General features: G+C 34.7%; 2 protein-coding genes across 3 annotated transcripts; both read left to right on the top strand.

The window, feature by feature from the left end:
* Positions 1 to 2,601: 2,601 nt before the first annotated feature.
* LOC110377628 (uncharacterized) lies at positions 2,602 to 5,046 on the top strand. Of its 2 annotated transcripts, XM_021336585.3 has the most exons (4): positions 2,602 to 2,741; positions 3,229 to 3,352; positions 4,110 to 4,367; positions 4,687 to 4,825. In XM_021336585.3, exons 1-3 carry the CDS (start codon positions 2,703 to 2,705, stop codon positions 4,361 to 4,363), a joined length of 417 nt encoding a protein of 138 aa, XP_021192260.1. In that variant the 5' UTR covers positions 2,602 to 2,702; the 3' UTR covers positions 4,364 to 4,367; positions 4,687 to 4,825. The 2 variants fall into 2 exon arrangements, with proteins under 2 accessions (XP_021192260.1, XP_021192251.1); XM_021336576.3 differs by lacking the exon at positions 4,110 to 4,367 and having other exon boundaries at positions 4,687 to 5,046.
* Positions 5,047 to 9,028: 3,982 nt separating this feature from the next.
* Positions 9,029 to 20,583, top strand: LOC110377649 (uncharacterized). The gene is made up of 4 exons (XM_021336604.3): positions 9,029 to 9,189; positions 19,372 to 19,492; positions 19,834 to 19,933; positions 20,301 to 20,583. Exons 1-4 carry the CDS (start codon positions 9,148 to 9,150, stop codon positions 20,416 to 20,418), a joined length of 381 nt encoding a protein of 126 aa, XP_021192279.1. The 5' UTR covers positions 9,029 to 9,147; the 3' UTR covers positions 20,419 to 20,583.
* The last annotated feature ends 1,402 nt before the right edge of the window (positions 20,584 to 21,985 follow it).

The following is a 21,985-nucleotide window of genomic DNA, read 5'->3' as shown; positions in this document are numbered from 1 at the left end:
CTTATGAAATTGCTCCAATGGATAGCAGGACTCGTAAAATCTACGCAATAACATAATAAATAATGTTAGCTAATGTTGAAGAATCATGGATGGACCAAATGGATGTAATCAATGAACCAAAATTGATGGTTTTCCTTTCCCTGATCAATGTGAACCGGCAGTAAACGTTTCTTAGATGCATTCCAACATAGGCCTGCATTCTCTGAAATAGGTGTTTCCATATATTTACCTATATACAGCCTGGAAAGTTATTAAAGCTAAAACACATTTCCGAAGTTTAGGCTATTACTGAGAAATTCTCGAAGCTTGAAGTTCTGGCTTCGGTCGGCGATCAATTCCAGAACAATATGGCTATCGGCCAATAGGTAAGTGAGGTGTAGGTAGGGTATTGATGGATAACTAACATACAAATATGTATGTGTAAAACGTCCATATTTTTCCATCTATAGTGCAAATTACTGAAAGACTATCTGATACGTGAGACCCAAGAGCCGTGGTCTTATGAATTTTAAGTCATATGCAGCAAGTTGCAGCTCAATTTGAATATTTTAGACACACGAGGTGATTGCCATCTGCAGTCCATCAACCTACCCTTTTTGGTAATACAATCTCGTATCTAAATAAGAATTAGCTAACCATTTACTTAGTACTTTTCATTTCCTACAACCAACGAAACCATACAGTTAAATTCTTTAACATTGTTCACTTTTGAAAATGTGTTTATTTTTTCTACAGTTTATTTAATCGAGCTACTACAATTAATTACTATTTAAATAACATTTAATTATACATGCGTGCTAATGATTATTTATGATTATTTCTTAGATCAAGTGGAAATTAAAAGGATATTGATTAAGTTAGTATTCTGCTCAAGTAGTATTAATTAACTTAAGGTAATTTATAATTTAAACGCAATTTATTTGTATTATACATCAGAGCACTGGCCGAGTGATTGACATCAGTGGGTAGGCACTAAATCTTCTCTAACTACTGCCATAGTTAACTTTAATGAATAGGTACTCATCTAAATATTCTGCAGATTTTATAGGCATAATAAAAAAGGGCGTCTTTGGCGCCTTCACCCAAAGAGATTCTTGTAGATTAGTTTTTCTTGGTGCAATTTTATTTATATTTTGTTTACATATTTAATTTACAAGAAATAACAAGACTTTTTTATTTATTTGTTTATGAAAAAAAAAAACAATTTACAAAGAAATACTTTCACATTTACTAGGATTATCTTTAAGCACGAGGTTTCGTCAGTCATTACTCGACACAGATTAGCTTCCCACGCGGTGAAACAAAGAACCGTAAAAATTCACGTTTCGCCTTGTACAGGATAGACTGAAAGCAAGGAATGCGTGGGCGAGAGAACAGAAGGGGTAAGTAGCTTACTGAAAAGCTCTTGTTTACATAATATGCAGTGAAAGCTTGTTTAGAGTGTAAACATGTTTTTTTTAAGACCAAACCACACTCCTAGGATGAACATGATAACTATGGATGGGGCCATTTCAATAGGCTAGTTTCCTAAAAAATAATAATTAGTCCGTCTTGTAGATTGTCCAAAATTAAGCGATACGTATTTTTCATTTTTTAAATTGGATCAGAACTTGTTAAGATATAGCGTGTTAAAGTTGAGTGTGACGTCACAAGTTGCTACAATTTTCAGGACACTGTGACGTAAAAGGCCCCACTCTAATTTTGAAGCGTATTATCTTTGTCATTTTATGTTTAATTAAAAAAAGAAAAAATACTTATCCAATATTTTTTGATTATCTAAAAAGCGGACTAAATATTATTTCATTATTTCGACCCTGGACACTACCCTATTGTCACCAGAGACAACTTTTAAAATAAAAAAAAACCTGGGTGAATAAAAATCTTAACGGAAATAAAGTAAACTGTATTTAAGATTTCCAACCTCAGATATCAAAAGTAACCCCAAATACGACAGCAGAATTCCATTGAACAAAAACAAATAACCTCAAATAACATAGAATTACATAAACATTTGTGTACTTTTGAGAATACTACTTTTATTTTTCGTTTCAAACTTTTATTGTTTTACAAATACCAAGGGACGATTGCTTCTTTGTTTGCATCGCTATAAAGTTAATGAAATCGAAATAAAAGCAATTCTTACTTACCGCAGACTCCTTGAACTTTCGATAGTCACGGAATGGGATATCTCTGTACAAATTAGTATTTAATATCCACAAAATGCGATTCAATACTTCGACATTCTGTGTTTTTGATGCCGATGTTGGTATGATGCTTTTTATGCTGGCTTGGTGCCAAGTTTTAGCATGCATTCATCAGTATGCTAGACTTGGTTGTTAATTAATTTGATATACCTACTGAACTTGTAGGTAGGCTCTGATTTTATATGGTTGACTGGTACGGGTTGTATTTCGAAAACCAAAACTATCAACGGCTCTCCACAGCTCTCCATATAATAATTTACGTTTGCCGTTCAACTCCATATAATAATTTAAAAAGAGTTTACGTTCGTTTTTTAAATGGACATAAACAACAAACTTGAATTATCAGGCCTCCTTGCATAGTTGCCTGAAGTTTGCAGATCATAAAATGTCACAGTTACAGCTGTCAAGTTTGGGTGTCATGTAATTTAAATAATCGTGTAATTGTTATTATAGAAAATTTTCTTACAAGTTTACATTTTCATACAAAAGTATATTAAAATGTTAATACCGACGTGTTTGATAAAACTCTGTGAGTTGGTAAGTGTTCCAAGCTTACGTCAACTTAAGCCCAAATGTGATTTTTCCATACTTGTATGTCCTCAACATGGACTAACTCTTGAATATAAATGTATTGAACTTGAACTACGGTTACAAAATAATTAGAAACCGAGAGTTGGAGCAGGTATTAGCATATGCAATGTGTCATCAAAGGAAAGCTTAGGTGGTGTACCTCGGGGAGTTTATACATGCAGTCTCTCGGGCATCCATTCTAGTTCTAACTAGCATTTTAATTTTAGTCAGACTACAAATTACCCACTTTTGATTTTGTTCTTCATGTATTTTCCAAAACACAAACCGTATTTTGTTGGTGGCCCACTAGATGATATTAGGAAGGAAGAAAACATATTTTTCTACTAGCTAGAATATCTATTTTTTTTTCTTCGCTAAATAAGAATTGGTTTCTTGTACTACACAATATTTTTGAGTTTAATCAAACAGATTTTTTATTTTATCTCATTTTCAGATGTTAACAGTGGCATGTCTAACACTGCACCACTACAGTTATGACCTGACAGACGTGCCAACACTCATGCTATGCTCAGGCACATACGTCGGCTATGTAGTCGTGCTCTCCGGGGAGATTGTCGGTGAGAATGACGTTCCTTACCCGTTGTCCTGGTTGAACGAATTTGCCAACGCGATGCTATGCGACCAATACGTAACGTGACGTAACATGTGTCCATGTATTCTGCAATGTATATCATACAGTGGCTTCTTTATATCACCGCATCGAGTCGCGTTTGTCGGTCACCTAGGACAATGCCTTAGATAGCGCCTTACATTGTTCATGTAGCTATGCTTTGGCTTAAGATGCCTTGCATATTTCGGATGATCCGTGTATGCTGTTCTAAATTTTTAATAGAGATTGACGCAAGTTTTGTACTGAACTTATTTGGTTTTGTGCTGAAAAGTTCACACACAATATCATGGCTCATTTAGATGTTAGTAGAATTTGTTCGAGTGCCGCATTTATACTGGATTAAATGTTATTTTATTTGTAATGTTATAATGCTTGATCTTTTACTATATACTTAAGTAACTATAAAATAAAAACACTGCACTGTCGCTTTCTCTCAAAGGAGGAAGCGTGGGTTACTAGAACTTCTTTGTGTATCTTTAATTAGCCATGTTTATGAAATGTTGACCAAAAAACAAGAACGCAGTTCCGTCAGCAACATCAAAAGCTTGGACGGAAGTTCAACGGCGCATTAGTTAAATTCACAAACAGTTTGCTAAAGCGACGGAGATAGCGAAAGAAGTTTAGTTTGTTTATTGACGCGTCGGTCCGCCGCTCGTGTATCCCGCGGCTAATGTATCTCAGTCTCAGCAACTTGAACGTTCTAGGGGAGATGTTATTCGCGCCGCTCGACCTCGTACAAGACATGTACTTTGGCATGCTGGGGGTCGCCTTGTTCTCCGTGAGCGGAGGCCTCGTGTTATCCGCCAGAGTCAAAGGCTCCGTGTTCCCGAGGACCGGCGACTCCAACGCAGCACTGCTGGCCGCCTCCCTGGCCATCCTCAACGCGGTTTTCATGCTGTTTGACCTGAGCCTGGCGTATTTGGACTCTGAGGAGTACGATGAAGAGGCCAGCGTGTAACGAGGTGAATATCTCGTCGATTGCTTGTAGAATGTGTTCAGTATAAATGCGGCTTTTTGTGTCATCTCAAAGTAGGCGCACCATTAATTGATTAATTTCTCGTTTCAACAGTTATGTCGTTTATTTTTTTACATCTAGATGAGCTTGCTTGTAGTTAACTTATTTTTAATCTCTCTCTCCCACACTTCATTTCAGTACTTAGAATCAAATTGCTTATTAAGCCACCTTTTAGTAGTCTTCTTTCAAAAAAGGTTTATTTACGTTTGATATCCAACCTACGCCGACAAACCTACTTCTTAAAAGATTGAACTCGTTGATACCAGGAGAGGCGGTTTCAGCGGCGGCGGACGCCTACGTGGACGCGTGGTGGTCGTCAAGCGGCAGCGTGCTCTTCGCAGCCTGCGGGGGCCTCACGCTACACTCCTGGAAAGAGGTGCCAGTCCACAACCGCAAGAGCTATGCCCAAGCCGCCGCCATATGCGCCCTCGCGAACGCCTCGTTGCTTCTCATTGACGCGCTCATCGCGATCTGCTCGGCGCACAAGGAAGAAGGCAGCACGCGCACCAAATGTCCCAAGAGTGCTACTCCGTGTTAATTTGTCCATGAAGTTATGTTTAAGGGTGCTGTTTTGTCTTCATAATGTTAAGTTAGGATGTATTCGCTACCTGTTTCACAATACAGCTGCAGAATATTTAAAAAACTTTTATTTCGGTCCTCACGTCACGATACTATCGTTATTATTAGGTAAGTTTCCTGAGATGAAACATCTATTTTTGGGTCTTGAATTGTCCTATTTTCGACAAGTTTTTTCTAACTCCTGACGTAGATCACGGGGCTTTCATTGCAGTAGGTACTGGGCTACTCAATTCACGTGACTTGGATAAAGCGCTATTATGACGCATTTTGTACAGTAAGTAGGTAGGTACATATTATATAAACGAGATCGCTTGTCACCTGCCACTATTTAATGGGGTCTGATGGAAATGTGATTCTATTATCAATTTTGGACGGCACATTATCTAATGTCGTTAGCGATATTACTTACATCGAACATCAGAAGTTCATAGAAAACACATGAATAAGACTGAAAGACAGCACAGCTGAACTGACACAGCTTAATTCTTTAATAGCGTTCTGAAAACAAACTACGAATGGCCGACACTTCTTCAGTTATAAAAACAATAGATTGTTTCATTCTTCATCAGATGTATGAATGGATATTGATTCGAACCCGCTAGTAAACATTATGTACTTCATTCATGACCCCGCAACAGGTGCTTAGTTGAATTTGGTTTAGGCGACATCTAGCGGATTCGTGTTGAACTAACATGAATACTTGCTAGGTACTGTTGCTTATTCTAGTTATTGTTCTTTGTGGTTCACATGTTAATCAATAGATGGACTTAGTAGGATAAATGAAAGAAAAATAAGTCTTTATGGCGTGTGGTTTTATAAAGCTACGTTCACACGGAGACATGAACTTCGTAGCTGGATCAGATTTTTATAGGATGGACATCTACACAACGGGCTCCTGAAAGAACGAATGTGGGTTTTAGGTAATAAATGCTTGACAGTCTCTCCCGTTGTACTCAAAGCTCATCTGATTATTATTTTGATGATATCCCATCTCAAGAAAAATTACATAAAAGGCATGACGTGGTGGAATAAACGGAGATAAAAGAAGCCGTAAGCCACATCTTGTCGCTTCAGGGCCAAAATTTGTACCTAGGTGCATTCGACTTGCAAAGCATATGTGTGAGGATTAAATACAACCTGATGTACAAATTCACCGAGTCTGAAAAAAGCAAACTATTGTAAATACAATATACGGACACATCCCACACTAACAAATTACTTAAACAACACATTACAAAGTTGCCGTCATTGAATGCCTTAGCAAGTTAGCTTTAATTAAAAGAGTACTTCGTAGGCACGAAAATATAGACGTTAAGTCAGACTTGAGTTAACTGTAGAACAAATAACACATATGTATGTATGTAACATACACACAAGGATGGTTTGTTTAGAGCTTGCGTAAGATGAAGTTACTCGTAGTTTTTAATTAGCTGAATTAGAAACATTTGGGTGCATTGACTGATCAATGGTCTATTGGTATGCGGGCTTCAAATCTTCTTTACATTTATTATAAAATCTAAAAGTTGTTTTGTTATATGCCCTTGGTTTTGAAAATAAGACTTAAAACACAGAATTTCGGCACAAAGCAGGTGGTTTTATGCACCTGTTCCCAGTTAAGAAAAGGGACAACAAATCTCAAGCAGCAGGCAGTCAGGTAGCCTTCCCAATTTCTAACGGATTTTGGGACAACATTTTTACTCTGTGTCGTATAGGTACTTTCTTAATAATCATGATATGAGCAACTTTATGGTATATTTCTAAATGAGCAATGGTAGATATCGTGAATGAATAGCATACTGAATGAATTAGTCAGCCAATAACAATAGGTTGTGATCCCATTCTTAGTCGCAAAACTGTGTCATTGCGGTTAATTCGTAAAGCCAAATAATGCAATTATTATTTGAATTAAAAGATAGTACTTAAATCAAATAACAGTGTAAAATCCAATACCATTATGTATTTAAGTTAAAGGAATTGGAAATACAAGTATGTTGCGACTTGTGTTTTATTGTAAATACAAAAAAAAAATCTTTTAATCAAATATTAATTGAATATTGACTGCCAATGACAGCTGGAACTGTTCTCAGGGATATGCATCAGCTTATAATAAGCGGAGGAAGACGACCATCAAATATGACATTGAAAGTTTAATCGACTACTCGTACATTTGTAAGATCGATTTATCGATAGATAGACTTACATTTAAAGTAAGTAGGTAAATATAATATGTTACTTCTAAATGCAAGTCTAAATGCCCGGTTGTACCATTTAAATATGAATGGTGCGGTTATCGTAAAATTAAATGGTGCAAATCGAAGTAAATACAACTATGTATCAAAATGAGATCTTTCTTAATTTGCCACAACTATAACACTAGGTAATCATGAGCAACAATTTTCTTTAATATTCAAAGAAATCGAACTTTATTATTGTCACAATTTTTTAGTAGAATTTAGTCTTTAAATATATCAGAACCTAATGCTATGGACTCTTTTAACTTGTATGGCATACCGCGGCACCGACACGAAACGTTTGAAAGAACAGTTTGAAAGAAACCTATTTACAGTGTTCAAGAGGAAACTATAAAGGATTAACGAGCATAGTATTAATCATTTTTATTTTAAGAATTTACGTGTTTGTATCGTAAATGATAAAAATAACATAACGATTAACACGGAACCTCTGGTCTATTTTTTATGTGGAGGCACAAACATTTTCGTGGAATAATTTACGAAGTTGTGATGTCATATATGTTAATGACCATCTAATCTAAGCTATAATGATTTATGCGATCATGTAGGTTCATACAAAGTTCCTAAAGTAGGTGCTGACTGAACGTAGTACGCAATATTTATTATACTGTTTTTATAGAATTTTCAAGTTAGGAAAAATATGTAAATAGTATAGTAGTGTTGTATTCAGAAGATAATTAGAGAAAAGGCTTTCTACTTATTGCATGGTACCTTATTTAAAAATATGTGTCTAATTAAGAAGAGGCGTGGAGAAACAAAATTAATCGAATGTTAAGCGACACATGTAGTAACTGACAATATGAAGTTCAAATCATTTTATTTTCAAAACAACACTGTATACCGGGGTATAGCACTTGTTGATAGAGATGTTCCCACAATATCGACAAATGAACGATTTTTTTCCGGACTAAAGTTATAACGTTTCTCTTAGTCATTATCTTAATCATTTGAAAATAAAGAATAACTAACTGAATGTTTTTATCAACAAGGACTCAAATAAGTTGATCTTTTTTCAATATTTACTAAATACGAGACTAAAATAGAAGCTTATCGTGTTTAAAAGCAACATCGTTATTGATTTGAGAAGTGTTTACTAACTGCATTATTTACTCAATACATAAGCACGTAGGTAGTCACACAGTACCTAAGTGACAATATTTTTTACTTTTTTTTTTTTATTAACTAGCTTCTGCCTAATCTGTGTTGAATTAGAAATGCTTTATTTATTAAACTTTCTGATATTGGTATAGATAGATTGACGAATCCGACCTCGAATTCAAGAATTAATATACAAATTGAAAAGGGTCCGTATAGGTAATTCCCGGAGCCGAGAAGTCGTTACGCCCAACACTAGTAGGTAGATGATGTCATTCATGGGGGACGACGAGTAAGGCCGCATGTACACTGACGACGTCGTGCACATTGACTACGTAGAGTAAGATTGTGAGAAAAGGATTCTTTTTTTGAATAGAATGAGAATAAGTAAGTATTTATGTGTAGTTCCAAATAAAGTTTTTCCAAAAATATAATTTGATGAAGCTTTAGACAAGTATGCACAATTTCTTGTTACATATACTATTTATAAATGTGTGCGAAAGTTACTATTACTTTGAAGGAGTTTATCACACCTACAATTAAAATAAACAATTGTTCGCAAAATTTTAACATCTTAAAATATCCTCCACACAAAATCGGAGTACCACAAGGTTCAATATTTGGTCACGTATTATGTTTGTACCTTTTTTATAGTCGCACCACCAGTATGAAATCATCGCTACAATCCACGACTCAGTTGCGCAGTCTCAGTGGCAACTTTACGCAGCTCACTCGTGTGCCAGTGGTAAATTGTAAACATATACAAACTTCGTAGTATTTTGAATCGTTCAGTGACTCAACATGGCCATCAGCAGATTGTCTATTGTCAAGTTTTTGGAGCTGGTAATATTTTATTTTATTTAATCTATAGCGTCTCTTTTCAAATTTGGAATCTCTTTCTCCTTGAAAGGTTAGACGGGGACATGTGTTTTTGTTTGTAAACGGATTTTTTTGTAGCTGACCTTGACTTTACCAGTGTGATGATAAATAAATATTTTTGGACGCTAGGTCACAGATTAAAATTACCTAGTTATTCTATTTCTAAAATAATGCTGTAGTTTATTTATAAAATAATGATAAAGCAGACTTTGAATTGAAAATGTTTATTGTTGTAGATTACAGTGCTTGAGAGTCGAGTAGTTATTTATTTGTTTTTATTTCTAAATCGAAAGTGCGTCACCTTATCATAAAACAATCAAGCTACTGGCCCTGCACGTAATGTTGCTACTATGTAATAGCTTATTTACATACAATGTTAATTCTATTACTACTTACGCATACCTTATAGATAGATACGTGTATATGAAAAGAGAGTACAAGTAGAAGTACCAAATAAAAAATATAATCGTTTTACAAAGAAGGTCTATCAAAATACAAAGGGCCATTGACTCACGTTACACTTTCGTAAACATTACGAGTTGGTGAGAGGGCAGTGAGCTTACTGAGCATTCATATAAACACAAAAGTGTGCCCAATACAGGCATAGCTTATTATAACACTATCTTAATACGGATTTAAAAAGGAATTAGCTTATTGTTAAGATGAGGAAGGAATAGTAAAGTAGTTTTATTATTCGTTGACGTAAAGTTCCTGCTTGTGGTTGGGATGTACATTTTGTGAAGTTATTTTAGCTTCTATATATAGGTAGCTATTTATCCTTAAAATTAACTTGAGCAATTGTTTTGGTGAATAAATCATTTCCCACTCTACATACACTTTATTGTTGTAGGATTTTTTCAATACATTTTAAACTCATCATGCTGTAGCTCATGATGAGGATTAAAGACTTACTGCAACTCTCGCCAAATAAGTCTTCTACTTAGAATTTGCAAAAACAGTAAAACTATAAGATTAAAACATTATTGCGCATGTGCGGAAAAGGGCTGACTCAGGGCGACAAAGTTATTTGATGACAGTATTAGTGTTTTTTTTTCGAATATTTTACCTTATGAAGGTAAATTAGGAGAAGAAATTGTATTTGACGAGGATTGTACTTCAGCTCATAATGCGACTCCCATACTAGAGCTAGGTACTCCTTGGTCTCAAATGCTAACGCCTGCTGTTTTCTGTCAAACAAATTTTCGTCAGCTATTCATACAATTTACTTATCAGAGGATTACATCAGTGTCCATCAGCTATTCTTAGCTTCCTGACCTAAGCGTACGTTACACATCAACACGATTGTTATACCATTCTCCTCAATCCTTCTACAATTGAGCGTAAATTGAATCATTCTTGTACTAGAGAGCCAAGTCATTATTGTATTTTTATGAGGAAAACTAGCTTTTGCCCGCGACTTCGTTCGCATGGAATAGTGACTTCGGGCATATTTTTGGTTTGACCAATAGATGGCGCTATATGTCCGGAATAATTTTTTTTTTTTTTTAAATAAAAACTATCCTATGTCCTTTCTCAAGTTCCAAACTATGTCTGTACCAAATTTCACACAAATCGGTTCAGTAGATTAGGCGTGAAGAAAAGACAGACAGACAGACAGAGTTACTTTCACATTTATAATATTAGTTAGGATTAGGATAAGACTTTTTGTTGCCTTTCCTAAGTATTTTATTTGCATGTTTCTTTTTTGTAAACTAAATCTACAAATTGGTTTTCAATTCAACAGCCCCCAAAACAAAAGAGTGGGCTGGAAGATCGGTCACTAAGTACCAGTCACCCTATGTATCTGTCTATTACATTTAAACAAAACTATAATAAAAGAATTATTATTAAAAAAACAAAATACCCGACTGCACACTAAAAAAAGAGTAAAACAAGCCCCACAATAATATTGATCAATACAACTTTACTGAATATAATTTATAAATATTGATGGAAAGCATCGCAGGCGGGGACCAACAGAGGCTTATTTATAGTCATTTCGGTTGTGCACCATTTAGCAGAATTTTCGTTGGTGGCGGTCAAGGTGGTCCCCGCCTGCGATGCTTTCCATCAATATTTATAAATTATATTCAGTATAAAGTTGTATTGATCAATATTATTGTGGGGCTTGTTTTACTCTTTTTTTAGTGTGCAGTCGGGTATTTTGTTTTTTTAATAATAATTCTTTTATTTATAACTTTTTAGCTGTTTTTATTTAACGAAAATGTTGTAGATGTAGAAGACTATGTATATGTAAGTACCATTTTAAATTATTTCGACGACATTTGGCTTTAGATTACGAGTGATGTTACTCCGCAACATAAATTTACCGCCAATGCGACGTTCAAGACGATCAAGACGACGTTCATGCATTTGATCAAGACGACGTGATTGTATCGCCCAAAGAATCGCTTTTTGCTTGCTAACGCATGAGTTGCTTTGCGTTGACGCAGAATTAACATGTTCCCGTGGGAATTTTGAGAAAAAACGTATCCTATATTAATTACTCCCGTGATTGAAATGGATCTAATGATACCGCATACATATTTTTTTAAAGGGAAATTTAGAAAAAATATCCCGTGGGACTTTTAGGATAAAATGTATCCTATGACACTCCCGTAATCAAGACAAATCTAACGATACCTCATACATCAAAATCCATCAAGCCGTTTAGGCTACAGGAGGTCACAAAGGAACAGACATACATACATACTTACATACACTCGAAAAACATTACCCTCCTTCTTTGGCAGTCGGGTAAAAAATGAAGATATCCCAGTGAATGCTGTTATCATAAGTTCACCGGATAAAATAGTCACTGTAGTTGAGGTCAGTATAGTACAAATACCATATTATTTGACTCATAAATAATTTTATAATATTATGAAATCATTCGATAGATTGTTTACGAATTCATGATGAGTAACACATCGGACCACTCACAGAATACATATTTAGTAGGAATCTATCATAAATATGACAGTTGTTTGTTTCTTTTTTACTCATCATACAAAAACTGCTGTACAGAATCGGTAATTGGTGATGAAGTTGAAAAGACAGAAGACAGTTTTATTTGGATGGTCAGAAGAAATTCTAAAGTTAAAACAGAAGTTGCTTCTTACCGTCTATCTTGGAAAATATTTTAAGTAGGTAGCTAATTACACCAAAAACATATGGAGATTGCTAGAAGATTGTTTGACTCTTCGTTTGTTCTTACTATTTTGGTCATTGTTCAATTTGAATGCCCTCCGGTTTATTTGGAATAGCGTAAACAAACGACTGACGCCCACGGACCCTTCGAAACGGGTCATGGTCGGAATGGAGTTAATTAAAACTACTCGGTTCCACTCGGTTATATAAAATCTACTATATCATACGCATACACTTTTCATAAGTTAATGCATGGATATACGGTATTTAGTCTATAGAAGAAGAAAATATAAAAATAATATAAATTAGATTACTAAAGCCTAGACAGATGAGGAGGCAACAACCACAATATAAACTAGAAAGATACTTTTACGTTACTGGATAGTAAAACTCTGTTATGTAAACATAGAGATTTCCTACACTCGTTTGTTTATCTGCTATGGAATTATAGATGTAGGAACAGATCTTTATAATCTGCCAGGAAACATATTTCATATTTACCGGTAGTTCATTAATAGCATTGTATTGCTTCTAATATGACTGTGCCCCTTATTGTTTAAAAGTTACAATGAATGACTGAATGAATGAACAGATTTCCGACTGCAAAGATTGGATTGTAAGCAAATATACGATGCATTTTTACTTTTCTTGTTCTTGAAGAAATTAGTTCAAGTAGAATAAATAGGAACTTTTAAAATGCCAGGGACAGAATAAGTGCCATGTCATAGAAATATTATCTAGGTATCCATTTTGTCACGGTCCAGTCAGACGCTTCGCAGTAAAAACTTAGCAGACAGACATAATATTTCGAATATCCCCTAGCTAGTATACATACATAGTATATACCAACTACTTAGGGAACAGGGGTGGATCTGTGACGCATGCAATGACGTCACAAATTCTTTTGATCGATCTACGAAGTGCGTTGTTATAATAGGGTGTTATACTAGCATTTTTCTGATGTGTTTATATTGTGAATATTAAATGTTTTTTCCACGTACACACTTGCATGCAAGGAGTTATACAATTGTTGTTTTGTAAATGCAGTTTTAAAACCACGGTCGCATTCATTAAATCGTAGTGAGTAGGTGTTTAGTTTTAATTGCTCATTATGAAAAATACCGTTTATGATATTTAAACATTATTAACATAACGAGTACTTAGGTGATAATGCAAATGAAAATGTTTGTCACGTAAAACACATCATATTTAATTTTGTCACATACCTGTTTAGCGTGTTTGATATTTTTTATTATTCTAGCCTACTTGTTTAATATTTTTATACAAACTTTTTTCTAGCCAGTTAAATAGCGAAATGTGGATCGCTTTCTACCGTACCCTGTAGGACAGGTTCGAATGACGAAAGTCCGACCAGCACCCATTACATGACCAAAGAAGGGCTAAGGCTGCCATACTGCATTCCCATATGGCTGCCATGCTTCCTAATTTAGAAGGTTTATCGACAACACTCGTTCCTTGACTTACTAGTACTTCATACGAAAGCAACTTGTGGGTAATAACCTCTGTTCTGTTTATGCTATAGTCTCGTAAAATATATGAAAAATATTTTCTCCGACCACCTGTGGCTTGGCAGTTCATTTATTTGCTTTGAACTCGTCTGTATTTACAACTGAAAGTATTTTAAACTGTGTACGGATATTACAAATTCCTTTTGCAATGTACCGCAAGTTTATGTAGAAGTGAAAAATGTTATGAGCTTCTTATTGATGAATGGTTTATCTAGCGCAAATGTTACTGCCTAGATCACACTAAGTGCCGACGAATTTTTATCGTAAGTTATTTATCAGGAGGATTCTAGTTAAAGTTGCCTTTTTGTATTTTCAGCGAAAAGTGCCCCACCTTTCAGTAAAAACAGGCGTGATGTCACTTTAAAGTTATCAGTACCTGAGCTATAAAAAATTCCATTGTTCTGTGAAATCATATCCGCACCTATCTAAAATTTGGATGTCCTATACAGTTATCATAAGTAAATAACAGACGCGATGATAAATAGCATTTTTTCAGAACCATGACTGTAATTGTTTTCTAGAAATTAGAGCATTCGTCATTTGTCGAGTTAATCCTTAGGGTCAGACTTATCACGAGTTGTGACGTGTAGTCATATGATGCAGCGAGACACGGTTTGAAGATTATCCAGATAAAGTGACATACTTACTTCCTAATTTCTTATTAAGTGCTTGAAATAATGAAAAGAGATAACATCATCTCATAATGATTTTCGAATTACAATACTAATCAATCAAATTAATATTGATGACTTTTTGACTATTTCAATGACCTCAGATAATCTTGTTGATGTTTTGAAGATATTCCTACTATTTTAATTTTATTTCATGATAAAACAACAACAAAGCATGATGGATAAGTTTATGACAGTGAGTGAGCTATAAGATAGTACCTAATAGGGTTGATCACTTAGGGCGCGGCAAACGAAAGTGTATGCAGAGTCGATTACTCCATACAATCTAATCGTATCCCATTTAATCAAGTCAGTTTTAGCTCTACTTTATAATAACCTACAGACTTTCATATCAAAGCATCATACAGAAAAATAGTAGGTAATAAAAGTATCCATAAATTAAAAGAAAATGTACAATCTCTTTCCTCAAATCCATGACTTCATAACCAAGTAAACAGTGTAGTAATTATAGTACTAACTGCTTCCGTTAATAAGTGCGAAACGTACATAATAGTAGCTAATGAACTATGAATGATGACTATTATGCTAGCAATGTGCGTTATATAAAGACTGGTAGGCTATGCATTAGAGTTATTAAGCTGTTTAGCGCTTGGAGCAATATGGAACTGGTGATTGATTCGATGGGTGATGGAGCGTATCCGAATGATGGCTGCAAAAATGTATTGAGTATTATGTGATCTTGCCTATCTGCATCAAAGGGTTTGGAATGCTGAAGTGCTTAGTTTTTGAGAATAATTGACATTGTTATAAATTACTTTATATTTTTTTTATGATCTTACCCACTGGACATTATTTATAATGACATATGAGGCACAGTTAGGCTGACATTAAAGTTTTGGCAAGCTCATTTGTTGAGTAGTGCTGGCTAAATTCACTAATTTGTAAAACTACGTCTTTATATCAACTCAGACGGAATATGATTTCCTATTGGTATTACAATCTATACATAGCTGAAAGATGAATCTTTGCTCATAATGGATCGTTCTTAACGAATAAAAGACAACGGGTGCATATCAAATTCATACACTTTAGTAAACAACAAGTAAGTTTCCTTTCATAAATATATGAGTTTATATGCTGAGTTTAAATGGTTTTAAAGACAATAGTCATATTATTGTTTCTTTGTCTTTAATGTGCAATTGTATATTCATCTACTTCATGGTAAATCGTCAGTCAGTTGTTTTCACTCCTGTTTCAATGCAAGTTATTCGCAGCACGCAGTTTACGCTTACTTGTATAATGAAATCGATAGCTTTCACTATCGATACCGTAACGATTATTGTAACTAGTTTATTATGAGGAATTACCGGTACCTATAGTAACTAGGCATCTACTCAATGCGTTAGAGCGCCGACATTTTACTTTTGTTGTTAAAGTACCTGCTATATATAAATAAATACAGGCGAAAGTTGCTCTTTAATCTAGTTCAATAGGTTCGCTTACCTTTAACACTTGGTACTTGCCATTAACCTCATTGTAGTAAAAGTTAACGACCGTATAATTGGTAACTTGTTCAATATACCTACTTGAATATACACTTATTACGATAACACAAGAACATACCTATCTAAGCTAAATTGCTTTTAAATAATGATGTAATGAGGGAGTGGTAGACAAACATTTTCATGGCATTTTCATAATTTTAACAAAGTTAACTAGGAAGTGTTTTTAACATTACATAGCCATATTTCCTCTGTAAGGTGTGGCAACGCTAATTGAGTTTTGGTGTTAATAACACTCCTTCATTACTAGCAATATTGTCATTACTAACTTACTACGTCTAATGAAGAAGGAATCATTTTATTGTCTGTACCCTAAAGGCTCAGAAACGACTGAAAAAAATTAAAATGCCTTTAATTGTGAGAAAGCTACACTCTTCCCGATTAACATAGGCTATATTTTCTCTCGATACGGGTAGTAGATGCTATTGAAACCGCGGGAAAACGGCTAGTTTCCTAATGTCAGCAGGATTGATTCTAGAAGACTCCAAAGCCTACGACTCTATTACATCAAAACACCGAAAAACAACTTTTGCACGAACGTAAGTGAATTGGCGGAAAATGCTTACTGAGTCAAGGTCAAACGTAGCAACCTTGTTCTCATATTAATGTGTTTCGTGTTTACAAATCGGATGTATTAAATGTTACATCTAAAGGTTATCTATCTGTCACATGGTTATCATATTATTTAGTTTTATTTTTAGTTCTGATTCATGACATAATATATTAGCGACAAAACAGATGTTTAAGTTATGAGTAGGTATACTTATCGGCACGAATCTTGAGCGCTGACCTTCATCTGCGCAGAAGTGATTTATTAGCAAAGAACCAATCCCGAGTGACGACGATAACGCGATGCGCAGCGGGCCAATCACCGCTTTAGCCCGCCCCCGCTCCTCACTTCATACCACAAAAGGGACCCAAGAAATTACTTCTGCGCAGGTGAAGGTCAGCGCTCAAGATTCGTGCCGATGATTATATATCAGTGAGTAGATGCTTAATGAAGTAGTCCTCAGGAATAACCAAAGGTCAGTTACAATAACAATAACATCTTTTTCCTTGTTTTTCTTACCTAATTGGTCGTTTTAATTGGTACCAGTAATTGTGGTTTATGATACGTATAATTTGACATTGACATTGATGATTTGTACTTACATAAGCTTGTATTATTATACTTCTCGTTTTTAGATTTTTTACTAAAGTCGGTTGTAAGTAAGATGTAAATTAAAGTTGAATATTCTTCTTAAATGTTCTTGAAAACGGCTAGTACCTATTTATGTTTATAGTCTTAAGTGCATTTTTCCATATAATTAGGTATATCATTTGTAAATGTAATATAACACGGAGTTGCATTCTTATCTTGATACCTAATTGACATTTCATACACTTCATGAAACATTCATGTAGTTTCAATGTTCCTATGAGTCATAAGTTTAATTAAAATTATTTGCGACACTTTAACACTCATAATGACTCACTGCACATGTACAATGTACATAGAATTTCAAGAGCACCGTTCCTTCGTAACAGCTATAAAAATATTAAGTTAACTAAGTATATATATTTTAACCACCTTACAACTGCGATAACTTTGACAAAATAAAATACACTAACAAAATAAATTGTGGCCGATAGTGTTAACATAATGAAAAACAAACCATCCAAAACTCAACAAAAAAACTCTGGTATCCACTTATTGCAATGTAAACTTGAAAAAGTCTATTCACTGAATCGCTCAACCATTCACTGACTCATTGTGATATCTCAACACCTACAAGTGTCTAGCACTAGCTACAAGTGTCTAGCACTAGCTGCTAGGCACTTGTAGCTAGACTGCTTGATTGTTCGAGAGTTTCCGCGGTCTTGATACATAAAGGGCTTAAGAATCAACGTTGTGAGTTTTAGTCAGTAAGAGTCTGACACTTCCTCACGCTGCACCCACAGCGGGAGGGGTCATTTGATGATTTCCCACAAAAAGCTCTTGTAGAGGCTCTTGTAGTTCCTGACTACTCCTGAGATATTACGGGATTTGAGTCTTAGGCTACGAGCTGGTATTCCCCGGCCATCCTCGCATCGATTTTAGTGTTAAAATAAATTGATTCCAGTTATTATTGATCTGAATATACCTTGAAGCGAGAAACAATTATTGTAAAATATGTTCAACTAGGAAGATATCTTGTTTAATGTTTTAAATGAACAATGAAGTCATTTGAGGATTATATGATTCAATATAAATGGCACGGGTACATACTTCCTATTGTACGGAAATTGATTGCTATAATAAAATTAATGAGCGCTGTATATAGAGGTGACACGTGCCTAAACGTTTCTTAACCGTGACGCGAATACATTGTATCATCGTGTCATAATACGTGAAGATAAAAATAGTTTTTTGTAGGCTGTAGTAGGATGGCTAAACATAGAAAAAGACGAAAAAAATAAGTGAATTCTACACTAGGACACACACTAAAAGTATATTTTTCTAAGGGGCATTTATTCTCCCCCCAACACGTTTATTAGGAGGGTTATATTTTTCCGTTTAGGTTAAAGGAACTACTAAGTGGTTTGCCTTCAATTTTGTCTTGTAAACAGAATGAGTTCGTATTCTAAAAATTAATATTTCCGACGCGCAAAACTAAGAAATTAAGTGCGGTATGACCTTATTTAATGTTCATCCTGAAGACTTGGCCTCAAGGTGGCGAGCAGTTGGCCTCGGTATCATATAGCGTGGTCAGTATGACATCATCCCCTAACCTGTTCGTCACTAGATGAGTTCAGAACTGACGTCATTCGTGTGTACCACGCCTTTTGAGAATCGCGTAGTGTGACGGTTTAGTCATGAATGAAATGGTCTTATAGTTGTTTGTTTCGAACGAAAAAAGATGACAGGTACATACGGTGATAGGTATGTTTGAAATAAATGTAAGGTTCACAGGGCAGATACTAACTTTTTCAAGTGGTTTAAAATACTACTGCCATAACTATGAACTCTATAATAAATATTACGATGGATAGAGCTACTGTCGTTCTGAATAGTATTAATAGACATATTTATAAACAGTAGGTAATCAGCATGTCCCACGGATGCGGGTTACAAACCTCAGTTACGGTTGTGGGTTAGAGTTCCGGTGCTAATATGTATATCATTAAAAATGTTTACGATACATGAAGTATCTATTTTTAAACATTGACATGTTTAGTTTACTCTTTGAATCTTTAGTATTTTTTTCGAAGCAATAAGTATGTCATCTACATAGAAGATTTTCTCAATTTCAGGCGCTGACTTGCTCATGCGTGGCACTCCACTACCACAGCTACAATGCTGAAGCTGACACTGGTATGCTGGTGACCGGCACCTTCGTCGGCTACCTCATCATCTTCGCTGGAGCCGCTGCCGGTGGGTCCTTTCATTCAACTTATATTCGATGAAAACCTTTGCTTAGGTCAATTAAACGTAAAATTTTGATTTTGACATGTATTAAGATCGGAGAGTATGATTTGATAAACAGTTTGAGAAAATGGTCGACTTTAATACCAATCTAGAAGACTTTTTCAGCTATGACCACATCTTCTGTCCATGTATTCATTCAACAATAGTCACTTGACTATTTTGGCTTGGATTTTCTCAAATATAATCATGAGACCGCTTGTTTCTTGTTTGTGGTCTACATACCTACGCGTTCTATTAAGTACTTTACAAAATTGCAAGGTCTAACAAATTATGACGTCACTTTCCAGGTTACGTCATGCAGACACCTTCGCACAAACGAATTGACATATTCTATTCTCTGGTGGGAGTAGCCTTGTTCGTTGCCAGCGGTGCTATCATCATCGACAGGTAATCATTACTTACTATTAATAAATCTAGTGATTTATAATCTTTGTGGTACCAAAGGGGCCTCACTCTATAACCCTAAAAATAACATTAAACATTGATTCACATTAGCCAAAGCCCATGAGGAAGGAAACCTGAGTAAAAAAACATACCAAGAAACAAAAAATACCCAACTAGGATTCAGCAGTCTTATCTAATGATTCTGGTACCTACTATTACTATATCCTGTACCACACTTTTAGACTACCAAACAATAGCAAAACGTATTTAATAACCATGATTTGACTTCAGTACGGACAACAGGCTCAACACACCTTTTTGGTTTGTTGATCGTTGATAGGTTTTATGATATCCAAATTCTATCTTCCAGATACCAGCACAGCAGTAAGAGCGACTGGAGGGACAAGAACTTGGCTAAAGCTTCCCTGGCCATCATCAACGGAGCCGTCTTATTGGTAGACGCTGTTCTTACGCAGCGCGGAGGCTAAACTCCTCACTTATATTAGGTATGGCCACAGTATCAGTGCCTGGAATCTCAAGTCTGTTGTAATTTTTGAGACATTTAATACCAAAGTAATCGAACGCACAAAAGATTAAACCCACAAACATTATTATGTTTTCTAGTGTAGCAGAACTTGATAGTAGACTAGCAAGCACATGAAAATTAAGTATTGTCTTTCTTTGCGGTTCAATAGACGGTGTTAATAGGTTTTCTTTCTTATCATCGAAGAAGATCTTATCACTGTCAATAATAATGTTCATCTGCATTTCTTAAACGCTAGCTCTAAACATAACCAAAGTTTTTAACTGATATTCGTCCGTGGCCATGCCGATTATTGTATTTACGTTAATATAATATTGTGGTTCAATATTGAAACTGTTTTTAAGTCAGTTTTTTTTTATAGAATACGCTAGAATTCATTGTAGTTTTGAAACTGCATCTTCATGCTTCAATATTTAGCCACAGTGCTTAATTAAGTAAATTATTTTTAGGCTTTAATTTCACATATGTGAACTTTGTTGTTGTCACGTGTTTTAGTACATATTCCACAGTAAATCGATATTATAGATATATGAATATATTCGTCTGCATAGTATTTTTATATGCTTGAAAAATTGGATCCTCTGTGATTCGTGTAGTAATCATTACGTACATTCTGATGGTACCAAATTATTTGATTTTCATCATAAAACACGATTATACATGTGAATTAATAGTGCCTTTCTAGTTTCACGTAATGAACTGAATCATAAAATCTGAGAAGTACTATCCCGTTCAATGTTTTATGAGATTATGAACAACTCTTTTAACTCTTGTTTTATAAACAAAATAATATTATTCCATTGATATTCTATATAGATATTAATCTTAAATATTAGTATTTGTATTAAGCTGATGATACGCTGCCTAAGTCAAAATATAATATTATACAAGAATATAAAAAATATATACATCAAGGAAATACTATTATACAGTTGTATACTGTATTATACTACTATTATACAGTTGTATACTGTATAATAGTATTTCCTTGATAACCGATTATATTTTTCGAGCTCTTAAAACAATTGTTATATTTTATAACACATATAATATTTGCATTTTATATACACGTTGTACAGTTTTTGTTTCTACAATAAATCACTTGAAAACAAAATCGACTTTGAATTCAAAGAAGCTATATTTAAATTATATGCTTTTAAGCTAATTAGAGTAAAGTATGAACAAAAGTATAAGGTAACTATCAATCTTTATGTATCAGTATCTATATATAATATTTACTTTTGAGTGTCGTCACCATTAGACTGTTTGCTAACCATTAACACCATCACACTAAGGTCGAAAGTAATGTCTTCTGTGTATTGATTACTGATATTAAAGAAAGCGTAAATAAAGCTTGAGTAACCCAAAGTAATAGAAAATTCTGATCCGGTGACAAATTAAATTACACCCTTCTCCTTCATAATTGTATGAAAGTAATGAAGTAGACAAGATAAAGCAAACTTTAGTAGCTTTCTTGCCGCAAAACAGTGCTGTAAATCCCTTTTGATATA

The sequence above is a fragment of the Helicoverpa armigera genome, chromosome 2 (genome assembly GCF_030705265.1).
Source record: "Helicoverpa armigera isolate CAAS_96S chromosome 2, ASM3070526v1, whole genome shotgun sequence".
NCBI classification, from domain to species: domain Eukaryota; kingdom Metazoa; phylum Arthropoda; class Insecta; order Lepidoptera; family Noctuidae; genus Helicoverpa; species Helicoverpa armigera.
The sequence above is the reverse complement of the archived record's forward strand: the minus strand, read 5'-3'. Positions and strand labels throughout refer to the sequence as shown.